Source organism: Crinia signifera, chromosome 5 (assembly GCF_055691185.1).
Source record: "Crinia signifera chromosome 5, ASM5569118v1, whole genome shotgun sequence".
NCBI classification, from domain to species: Eukaryota; Metazoa; Chordata; class Amphibia; order Anura; family Myobatrachidae; genus Crinia; species Crinia signifera.
In genome coordinates this window covers 54,078,822-54,091,103 of record NC_139221.1, presented here as the reverse complement: position 1 = coordinate 54,091,103, position 12,282 = coordinate 54,078,822, and the positions used below count along the sequence as shown (strand labels likewise).

General features: G+C 44.9%; 1 protein-coding gene across 1 annotated transcript in view; it reads left to right on the top strand.

The window, feature by feature from the left end:
• The first annotated feature begins 1,041 nt into the window (after window positions 1-1,041).
• The window catches only part of ORC5 (origin recognition complex subunit 5), a 34,287-nt gene continuing 23,046 nt past the window's right edge, over window positions 1,042-12,282 (top strand). Inside the window, exons 1-7 of the mRNA XM_083187236.1 lie at window positions 1,042-1,196; window positions 3,996-4,126; window positions 5,535-5,627; window positions 7,190-7,393; window positions 9,219-9,293; window positions 10,716-10,827; window positions 11,228-11,358. Coding sequence (XP_083043362.1) covers window positions 4,016-4,126; window positions 5,535-5,627; window positions 7,190-7,393; window positions 9,219-9,293; window positions 10,716-10,827; window positions 11,228-11,358 — 726 coding nt within the window. The 5' untranslated portion in view covers window positions 1,042-1,196; window positions 3,996-4,015. The remainder of the gene's footprint in view (window positions 1,197-3,995; window positions 4,127-5,534; window positions 5,628-7,189; window positions 7,394-9,218; window positions 9,294-10,715; window positions 10,828-11,227; window positions 11,359-12,282) is intronic.

Below are 12,282 nucleotides of genomic sequence, written 5' to 3'. Positions count from 1 at the left end.
ACTGGGCATGGTAGCAGGTAGATCCCCTTCGCAGAGAGAACCTTTCTCGTTATGCTCTTGGTCCACATGTACCTGGATGGAGGAATTTAAAAGTGTGGACCCAGGTGGGATAGGACATACAGTAGAGAATGGTTGGCGGAGGGTATACAATGTCACGCAGCACCATAATATGCGTCGTTGGCATGCAGTTTTAGGGATGGCCATCGACCATTTGAAATCATCGATGGTTCATGGGCAATGTCTAATAGTTTTGCCATCGATGGGGGAGAACCAGATGATTTCCCTCCATAGATGGAACAGCAAAACAATGTTTTGCCTTTTTTTGTGTTAAGTGCCAGGACACGGAGCATAGCTCTGCCCCCGACAACCATTAAGCCCCGCACCCCATGTTTTGATGGTTATTCATTGCATAGTTTAGCACTATTGAAGGGCAGTTGCAGAATTGCCATCGATGGCAACCATTGATGGCAATGGCAACGATGCCCATCCTAGCGATTACGCTGTACAGGGCCTGGGTGACCTGCCTTACTCCGGCACAGAAGCAGTGCTTCACACACAGATGTAGGGATGGCCATCGACCATCGATGATTTGAAATCATTGATAGTTAATGGTCGATGTCGAATACTTTTGCCATCGATGGGGGAGAACCAGATAGTTTTCCTCCATCGATGGAACAGCAAAACGATGTTTCACTTTTTTTTCCCCCAAAGTGCCGGGACACGGAGCATAGTTCCGCCCCCGCAACCGCAAAGCCCCACCCCCGTGTTTTGATTGGCCCACATGCCAATCAATCAAACATAATGGATGACCATCGATATGTAAAATATCAATGGTCATCCATTGCATAGTTTAGCACTATCGATGGCCAGTTGCAGAATTGCCATCGATGGCAACTATCGATGGCAATGGCAACAATGGCCATCCCTACACAGATGCCGCACGTTTTCCCTCTGTGACTGTCCAGCACCAGCAGAGAGCAGCAATGAGCAATCCCTGAACTTGTGACGTCAGAGTGAGGGCGGAAGGAGATGTCTGTGTTGGGGATGCTGCCCGGCAGACGCGCGCTCTGTGTGTGTATGGAGGTTAATACAGGAAGTGGCAGTATGTGTAGTAGGAGCCGGCGGGAGGACCCAGCGGCATGACTCTGTAGCTGCCCGCATGCTGCTGCTGGCGTGCCGTGTTCTGCACTGCCCAGGTGAGGGCTGTTGTTGCCTGTGTCTCTCCAGGGTCTGGGTGCCTGTGAGTGCACCTTATACTGTTGGCTCTGGCCACACTCTTCTCTATCCATGTGTAATCCCTATAGCAGTAGCTACAGCTGCCCTGCTCTGGGTCTGCAGCACATTGCATGGTCTGATGTGAGAAACAGCTGCAACATGTTGTTATTATTATTTGTATACTCAGGGTGCACTTTAATGTAGATATCCCAAGTACACACAAGGTATTATATATTTATTTACAGTTTCTTATATAGCGCAGCATATTCCGTTGCGCTTTACAATTGGTATAGTGGAGGCTGGTCGGTGCACCGCATGTGTAAACCGTAATAACATGCTCTTCCTATTGTAACATTGTATTCTTTACGAGGCTGAAGTTGGCTTCTTATTCGTGATCCAGTTTCTTGTTCATAAAATGTTAGTATTAAAACAATTGAATTAAGCAAAATCATTCAGTTGTTATTGCACAAACAAAAAAATATCCATGACATCTGAATTGTAGTTTGCCTGTACCAATGCAATTTTAGTCATGGAATAGGCTGGCAAAGGGGCATGGGTCCCAGATTTCATCATTTTGAATAAGTAGCTGGTGTCCTGCAAGGGTTAATCAGCGTTGGTCAAACAATGTGACACTGCCTCGGTAATATTTATGTAAAACACAGTAAATGGCCCCTAAAATCACTGTGATTACATTCTCCATGTTATTGTTAATGGCAAAATGCTGCTGGTTATTGTGGTGCTTCTCAAGGTGCCCATACATCGGTGAGATGTATCTCACCAACTGGTTACATGCAATGTGATCAGAACCTTCCTGGGGGACAGGATCGCATATGATGCATTGTATGCGGTCCTGTTGCATGCAATGTATCTCATGCGATTCTATTAGGGATGAATGGGCTGAGACAAATCTCTGTGGCAGCCAGTGAGATCTGCGATTGAGATGTGAGGCGCACCAGAGCGTGCATTGATTCGCAATCGCACCAAAACCACCTGCGATGTGCCAGTTTTCATGAGATCCGAACTGGCCAGATTGCACTGGTGTATGGGCACCTTTAGAAACTCCAGCCGTTAGTTTTGCCTCTTTCCTCTTGTTTCTGTGACACACTTCTTATGTAACTGTGGTAATGTACAGAGTCATTCTTCATGTGGCACTTGTCAACTACCTTTTATCTTCATTTATCCTCGCAGTATCAAGCTCTTATTTATTTATTTTTGGGGGGGGGGGGGAGGGGGGATTTGAACATTACATTGTCACTATTTTTGAGGTTATTATGCATTGGGATTAATCAATAATATCATTGGTACTACACTGCAGTTATAGTCAGTGTATTGACCCAAACTCTTTCTCTTCTGAACCCTTGTTCTCATCCGAGCTGCGCCTGCCCTCAATTTATGGAATCCTCCTCAGCCAGTATTTCCTTCCCAACACTCCTGGGACTGCATTTCTTAATTATGGTCTCTGATTTGATCTCTTCTAAAGCTGAAGACAAATTTTGGCTTTTATTTCCACTTGTCTGCTGCATTTGACACCATTGACTACTTTTCATACACATGTGTTCCTTCAGTGGTTCTTATGCATTAAAAAAATGTTTTTGATGGGTCCACCACTCCACTGTTTTTATTACTGGGAGCTCCTCAAGGCTCAGGCCCTCTACTCTTTATCTAAACCACTTCTCCGATTGTCCTGCTGTTTCATCTTGGATCTTTAAAAAAAAAAAAAAATTAAATTTCACAGTCCACAGAATCTACCTTACATTTGTCTTACTGTTGATAATTACTGACGCAAGAAATTAAATTTACTGAACTGCGCATGATTACAGAAATCCACAAAACATGACTTGGTGGTGGTACTTTGGACTGGAGTTGAGAACCACTGAGTGAGACTCTCCGCTGTGCCCAACACCCCTGTCTCTCATTCTCACACACAACTTGTTTTGCCTTGCCACCAAGAGTTTCCTAAAATTCATCACTTGATCCAAACTGTTCGAGTTCCAAAACGACCACCATTCACTCAAACCTTACCTTTATTCTCATTCCAGAAATAAACATCCTCTGACCCAGAAACCAATATCGCTCTGTGGTTTGTTTCATGTAGCCATACTTTTTCCCATTGCAATCTGGGGCGCCTAATCTCACGCACAATGCTCCTATTTCATAGGTTCTGAAACTCAGTCCTCAATGCACCCCAATGGTCCAAGTTATAGGTGACATTATTAGTAACTCAGTCAGTCTGATTTATACCCCTTTCACATTGCACCTAATTACCGGGTTCATGCCGGTTCGACCGATGATGTGAAATGGGTGACTGGTTTCAACAAACCGGTAGCAACACGGCAATACGAACCGGTTAAAAAGAAGGGTTCTTACCGGTTCGTTGCAGTGTGAACGGGTTAATCTGGTCAAGCAACCCATTTCCTGTTCTTACTATGGAGGAGGCAGTGCTTGGAGCAGCACCAGCTCTAAGCGCTGATGCAATGTGCACAGACCGCACATGCAGGGTCGCACCGGGACTGAACCGGTTCAAAGTCCCGGTGCGACCCTACATTTGTGGTCTGAAAGCGGTATCAATAATCTGGGCTGAGCCATGGATATCTGGACTATTGGAGCTCCATGAGGACTACGTTTGTGATCCTTGGTCCTATGCAGTATTATTGCTATTAACACCTTTTTACTGCTTAATATTTTTGTTATTTTGCTTTTCCCAAATGTAAAATATAAATTGCTATATAATGAAATAATTATTATTGTAATTATTAAACCTGTGTTGTGTTAATTTGCAGTTGCTATGTGAATATGCAATATGACTACATTGGAGCATTTCCCATATCCGGAGGAAAAACGTCAGGGATTGGAAAAGCTTGTCCTCTGTCGAGATTCACAGTTATCAACATTGCTTTCAATATTTGGAGAGGTATAATTTTTTATTTATTAATATTGGGTACTGGAATTGTACTACCTCCCAAGGAAGGGAGTGAGGCATTCGCATAAAAGGTCTGTTCTGTGTAGCTAGTTGAAAATTCCAACTGTGTAACATTTTGGAGGGGAGGCGGTGAGAGAGCCAATGAGAAACCACAATCATGGAAGCTGCAGCTTTTTATTGGTCCTCTTGCTCACACCCCTGTTCTGCAGACTTTTTAAAGTGGTAAACAAACATTTCTACCTCTTTAGGCTTCAAAGAGGCTCTGAGTGATCTTTATCTCACCATGATAAATTGATATAAAGGCCTAGGTGATTTTGAGCACAAAGTAGCTCAGTTTTCACGGTTTTAGCTACTTTGGGCTCAAAATCTCCAAGTGTGTGCGGGCGGTGAACGCTGATGCGTGCTATTGCATCATCATTATCGCCGCCCATCTGCCTTTTTTGCCTGCTGAGTGAACCACTTTCCACAGTCTCCTACTATGGAAAGTGGTTCATCACTGGTGAAAATCGCACAGTTTGTTTGCACTGAGCAATTTTCCGGGCAGCGAATTTTGGTACTTGTGTATTTTGGCGGCTCCCCCGATTTCCATCGCACAATGTTTTAATCGCATCGCATGCACCCGATGGCATGCGATGCGACGCGATTTTTGCCCCCTATATGATGAAATATTGTATAAGCGCTTTTAAGCACCGTAATGGGTGCTTACAATGTTAAATGCACCCCCACGCCACCCCTCCACTAAAAACGTGAACCCGAAGCGTTGCGAGCGCAACGAGCCCGCGAGGGGCGGTGGTACGCGTCCTCCGACCTTTTCATACCCCCACTATCCACGTCGGCGTGGAGTTGAGAATAGAAAGTGCTCGAAGCGTGGCGAGCGGACGCGGATACCTTCACAGGTATCGGAGTCCCCTCGCGGCCTTCACAGGTATCCGCGTCCCCTCGCGGGGCTTGCCACGCTTCGTGCTCGCCATACTTTCTATTCTCAACTCCACGCCGACGTGGATAGTGGGTGTATGAAAAGGTCGGAGGACGCGTACCGCCGCCCCTCGCGGGCTCGCTGCGCTCGCCACGCTTCGGGTTCACGTTTATAGTGGGGGGGTGCATTTTACATTGTAAGCACCCATTAGGGTGCTTATACAATGCTTAATCGCATTGTATGGCATTGTATGCCATATACAATGGCATACAATTTTAAAATTGTATGGCATTGTACAATATCGCGCGATATCGCATCGCATGCCTTATGGTATGCGATGCGATGGGCGCCGCCAAATTACACAAGTACCCGAATTTTTTTTTACACGATCGCTCGGCATACATACTGGGCAAAAATGTCGTCTGCATGCATTTTAGGTGCATAAAAATGCAATTGATTAATGGTACTGTGATTTCTTTTCAGCGTCCTCATCTAAGTTTTCCATCCATTTTTATTTATGGGCACAGTGGAACTGGAAAGACCTATGTTCTGCGGACGTTGATGAGTACACTTGAGGTATTGACTAAGAGTACATTCTGCTTTTATTCTGAGGTCTTGCCCTAAACACTTGCCATTGTATGTGGGAGCCCTTCTAACCTGAGAGGGAAATAAAATGTTTGGCAGCAGTAAGGTATATAATTTAGGTGTCAAAGTGCTTCGAAACCAAGCAAAATCTTCTGAAATGCATTTTTTTTTCTGATTTATTGAGTTGAGTTTTCCACCTTTTTATAATCCTTTCACATCGCACAAATAACCCCTGCCAACATGCGATGGGAAAGGGCTTTTTAAAATTACCCTGGTCCAGCAACCCGGCATTTTGACCCAGGGTCAAAGAAGGAATAATCCCGGGTTGCTGTGTAGTGTGAACGGGTAACCCGGATGAAGCGACCTGGGTCCCGTTTACACTATATGGAGTAGGGCTGAGTAGGCAGCATCAGCCCCCCCCCCCCCCCCCCCCCTGCTTCCCTGCCCCCTTTCTGGCGTAAGCCATTTGGCTTATTGCCCGGTCGCTGTGGGTGACTAGCAACTCAAATGTCTGGTCGCTTCTGGGATGTACCCTTGTACAAATTTCAGGTGAGACCCGGCTTTTGCGATGCAGCACCCTGCACTTGTCACAATCTGTGCAGTTCCTCTTTCCTGTCTGGGTATCCCTAAGTGTTGAGATACAGACAAGTAGTAGAAGCAACAGACCAGAGAACGAAATCTCCGGCAGGAAAGAGGAACTGTAGGGTTGTGAATGAATATTAATCACTTAATTTTTCCCACTGTTAAAAGTTCCCTTTAGAATGATGACTCTTCAACAATATACTGTAGATGGCTTTATCACTCTTTATAAATGGTGAAGATAAAGTAGACTTTTTAAATAAAGCGATCTGCGTAGATGCTATCCCTGTTGCAGATGAGAGCTGACATAAGTAGCCTTAAGAGGACATTACCAATACTTCTAAAGCAGGCATGTCCAACGTTGGCCCTCCAGATGTTGTGAAACTACACACATCCCAGCATGCTTTGCCACAGATTACTACTATTAGAGAATGCTAAAACTATTGCAAAGCATGCTGGGATGTGTAGTTTCAAAACATCTGGAAGGCCAACGTTGGACATGCCTGTTCTAAAGCATGGATGTCCAAACTTTGGCCCTCCAGCTGTTGTGAAACTACACATCCCAGCATGCCTTGCCATAGTTTTAGCATTTCCTAATAGTAAAGCTGTGGCAAGGCATGATGGAAGTTATAATTAACAGCTGGAGGGCCATAGTTTGGACATGCCTGTTCTAAAGCGATCAAGTGGAAGTAACCAGTTTCTTGCTTTCTTTTATGCAGTACATAGTATAAAATGATAGATGATAGGCTGTCATGGGCATCTTCCCTTACCTGTCCTCTTTAAAAGGTTTGATACATCCCCCCCCCCACCCCCCCATGGACTCATTGAAATGCAGATGGTCTTCTGAGTTATGTGAATGGGCAAATACTACACCCTGATAATGCAACTGTTTTTTTTTTGTTTTTTTTTATGCAAAGTTTCGCAAACCGTTTTTTATAAAAATGATATATTTCTGTGCATTTTCTGTTCTGTAGCTGCCTCATGCCTTTGTGAATTGTGTGGAGAGTTTTACAGCGAGGTTGCTGTTTGAGCAAATCCTTAACCAGCTGCACGATCACAGCCCTGGTCCTGACAATGAGTATTCTTCCTATGAAAGATGTGACACATTTAATGAGTTTGTCCGGCTGTATAAGAAGGCGGTTTCATGTAAAGGAATAGAGAATGAAACACTTTACATTGTGAGTAACGCTGATCCATTTACTCGCATGCACTTCAATCGAAAATATGTCCTTTGCTTACGCACGCACGTATGTGTGTTATATCATGGCGGCGGCGCATCAATTCATTCTAATGGTTAATTCTCAGTCATAGCCAAGTTCCTCTTTTTTTTTTTTTTTATATAAAGTATTTTCTTTATCACACTTGTTGCTGTGCATTTGTATGTGCATACAAACTATCCAGTTATAGTGCCAATAGGCCAGATAATTGGATAGTGTGTAATCCCGAGAATTTTCCGGGCTGTGCCTCAGTGCCCAGTCTGGCAAGTCCGGAAAATTCTCGGGATCGCCACTGTTTATAGCTGGGCAGCGCTGCTGAGTTATTCGCTGAACTCGGGAAGCTCCCTCACCTCCGCCGCGCCTACTCCTGCCCCCTCCTCCGGCTTTTCTATTGAAGCCTACGGCGCCGGATACTGACATGCCAGGTGCAGGGCCAGGCAGCGGCTGGCATAGTGTTCAGTGGTGCTGCCCGGCCCAGTGGGAGAGCGTGGTGGGTTTTATTTTTTAGGTAGCGCTCCCCCAAAATAACTTACCCAGTGGGGAGCGCTACCTTTTAAGTGGCTCATACATCAATTGTGTGACTCATTTCCCCAATAATCTGATCTGGTTTGTTGATTGGCATCAAACTCCGATAATCAGCATTTCTTGGCTGATTGACAAAATACAACATATTTAAAATCAATGAGGTTGTATTGTGCCAATTTGTAAAGCCAATCAATGAGGATTGTGGCAACTAATTGCTGATGTATCGACTACATTATTGTTTGAAGCTGATAAAACGCTCCTGCAATGGTCAGAGGACAATATAGCAAGTGCTGCACTGCACACGCTTTGTTGCTCCCCTTGTAGATATCAAAATTGCTTAGTGTGTCTGGGTGCGCACCAATATGATCGTATTCTTCTAGCACCCTGCACCTTTTTAGAACCTGTGCAGTTCCTCTTTCCTGCCTTTGGCGTCACTGTCTCCTGTGGTGTGTCACAATGCGGCCTGTATCTTCATACAGACCAGACTGTACTAGAAGCACCAAAGCAGACAGCGACACCCCAGGCAGGAGAGAGGAACTGCATGGGTTTCTGAATGTGCAGGGTATTAGAATGAACACTATGATCCTCTCTGACAGATCAGAGTGTTTATCGGTACACACTATCATTGTGCCCCTGTCAAGATCGGTGCTGCTATCTACAAGATGGCACACTGATGTGCTGGGCATTGTATGGACCGTTAGTTGCAGGTGTCAGAACAGTCAGTGCTGCTATCAATTTGGGCAGCTGCAGGTGTCGTTGCCCACACACCACTGCAGGGACTGCTCTGTCCCTGGCTGCAGCGGCAGGAGTGGGACACAACCCATCATAGTGTTCATTCAAGCCTCCTGCACCTTTCAAAACCCATGCAGTTCCTCCTCCTCTGCCTGGGGTGTCGCTGTCTGCTTTTTGGTGTTTCTGATACAGTGTGGTCTGTACTGAGATACAGGCCACAATGTGATAGACACCATAGCAGACAGCGACTTCCCAGGCAGGGAAGAGGAACTGCACGGATTTGAGAAGTGGTGGGGTGCTAGATTGTACACTACATCAGCACTAGGCTCATGTGCTCTGGGTGTCAGGCAGAGATCACCTGGTGTTTGCCTGTTACCCCATACTACTTTGCTTTCAGTGTTTTCTTTCGTATACAGATTTTATACAGTTACTTTTACATTTGTAAACCGTACACATTTCTAGTTTGAGCTTTGGAAGTGAATAATTATTGTCGTGCTGTAAATGACCATTGTCCGTATTGGTTTGTTAGGTAATTGATAAAGCAGATTTACTGCGGGAACTTGATGCCAACCTGTTGCCAGGATTTCTCAGGCTTCAGGAACTGGCAAGTACCAAAACATTTTTCTTTCAATATTTATGTTCATTTTATGATATTGAATTCACACATTAAGATGATTGATTTTCCAAGACAGTGAGGTGTATGGGTGAAGCTCCGTACACACGGAGCAATCTGATCGCTGAGCAATATATTGTGAGATGGTCGCTGATAAAAACGAGACTCTCTGCTGGGGAAGCCAATGGTTGCAGGAGCATTCCCCTCCGACCAACGACCACCACCGGGCTGCTCATGGGAGCTCTCGCGGCGACAGTCGCCGCATACACAAAGGGGATATGGTGCTCAGTGACCATATTCTCTGCGATTATGGCTGACATCGCCCCATTGTGTATGGGGCATAAGAATTGTCAAGTGTGCTTGCAGAGTCTCTACAACATCAATGCAACATTGACTCCCCATGCAGCCCCTGCCTGTGTGTTGTTGAGCTGCAAAAAAGTTTGCAACCGCGCACTCGTTACACTCTCTCATTAATCTCATTACACACCCATGACACAACCTCCCCTTTTTGTGATGGCTTTTGGTCACCTCTCAGTCTCCACCTTGACATGGATCGTAGATGCCATCTCTGCTAATATCAATGTCCCTGATAGCACTGCTGCTGGCTCTGGGCTGCACTGGAGATCTCGCGGTAATAGCGAGATCCTGCACATGCCCATTACAGCCGACCAGGGGAAAGTAGGTTCACGCATGCACTGGGGCGCAGATAAGGAGAGCCTTTAATGCTGGGCATAACGGCTCGCCTTATCGGCTGGGGGGGGGGGGGGGGATTAATACATTCGGCCACTGCGGGTGCCCGCTTCTACACACTATGCAGGAGAAGCGGGACCCGTTATTTTGTAACCATTAGGGGCAGATTGATACATCTGCGCCACTGTATGGAGCAAATCTAACACACGGTTCTGGCATCAGGATTACATCTCCCAAATACCATTTTCTGCACATTCTCTCCTTCAATTCAGATGTCTCTTTAATGCACAGGTTCTCAAACTCGGTCCTCAGGACCCCACACCGTGCATATTCTGCAGGTCTCCTCACAGAATCACAAGTGAAATAATTAGCTCCACCAGTGAAATCCTTTAAAACGTGTTAATGACTTATGAATGCACCTGCCCAGTGACCTGGAAAACGTGAACTGTGTGGGGTCCTGAGGACCGAGTTTGCGTACCCCTGTTTTAAGGTATTAAATTCAGCAGTGTTCTGTGTGCCACAGTCCTCCCGAACTTTGCAAGGTCTCTTTTAGGGTAGGATGTATCCTGCAAAACCATATATTTTTTGAGTTTGCATTTTATCTAAAAAGAAAAAAAATGCTCATAACTCCTGAAGCTGCATGCTTTTTTTTTTTTTTTATTTTATTTTTTTTGTTTAATGAATGTTTTTCAGGATTTTGACTTATTCCTTTTAACATTACAGACCAGTAGTAACGTAACCGTGATATTGCTGGCTGAAATAGTTTGGGAAACCTTCCGACCAAACACTGGCTGTCTGGAGCCCTTAATCATATACTTTGCCGACTACAGTAAAGGTATTTTTGATCTATTCTCTACTCACTTGAAAGCAGCTTTTCACTTGTTTAATATTTCTGTTGTTAAGTTCTTGCACGTAACCCCATTGTTTAATATAGGTTAACAATGATGTATTCTATATTTCTGGGCAATTGCAAAAAATCAGCAACTCCAAAAATGTACACAGGGGTTAAGGAAGGAGTTGTATATAAGGCAAAGCATGTGTGTCTTTATTTTTCATCTCCTGTGACTTGTACTGTATGTGTGAGGCAATGAGATTGTGTGAGAATGTGGGCTGCAGCAGTGATAAACTGGACACCACAGGTGGTTAGTGCTAGGGACAGGGTCCTCCGACCAATATGCTGAAAATTTCCAGTCATGCACAACAAAGTTCATACCTCCAGTTTGTTTGTTTTGTAGCGGAACTGCATAAGATCCTGTCCAGTGATTACCCAGAGCAGCACTCTGCTGAGTTCTACGCATCATACATCAATATCCTGCTGGGCGTCTTCTACACGGTGTGCAGAGACATAAAGGAGCTCAGGCATTTGGTGAGAAGTCCAGTGTAAAGTGTCTGATACTGGTGTAGCTAATGAGTAATACACAGCTTAATGCCATAAATACGTGCGCTGCTTTGGTTAGCGTAGTGTATTAGTTAATGCATATTGTGTTTTTATTTCTGCAATAGCCATGCCTTTTCTGTGGTTTGCATGCCCATATGGTACAAATGGGTAGTTTTAGGCTTTCTGGGTCTGTTGTGGCTATGTCTCCACCTACATAAGCAAAACCAGGCTATTGTGTTTTCTGGTATGGATTCACACTGTGCAGTTATCATAGCAAACGGCTGAAAATTGCATTTCAGCCCAATTATTGCATAGTGTGTACCAAGCTTAATACACATTTTTTTTTTTTACAGAAAATGGTATTTACTTTTTCACACTGCACAAACCGTATTGCATTGGTTAATGAAAGAGCTCTCGGCTGATCGGAAACCTCACATACAGGCAGCCGCTGATTGGCTGAGACAGCTCTTTCTCAGCCAATGAGAGGACCGCCTGGTGTAAATTTGCTTTTTCAAATGCTGCCACTGACCCCCGCCAGCCCTCCTGCACAGCGCTACACCCCCGCCAGCGCTCTTGTCGCTCGCTGATCTCATTGTGAGCTACTGCATGTGGTTAAAAACAATTCGATAGATATTATGTGCAGAACATAAGATTTATCAACGCAACATTCAACCGGTGAGCCAGCACATCACGTCAGGTGACACATTCAATGTGCTTACAATCCTTCGATTTAGCGCACAGATGCAGTCAAATCGAAGGATGGTATGCAATATTGCATGCGTGCATGGACAGCTTTAGACGTGTTAAAGCAGGCATGTCCAACGTTGGCCCTCCAGATGTTTTGAAACTACACATCCCAGCATGCTTTGCCACAGTTTTGCTATTAGAGAATGCTAAAACTATTGCAAAGCA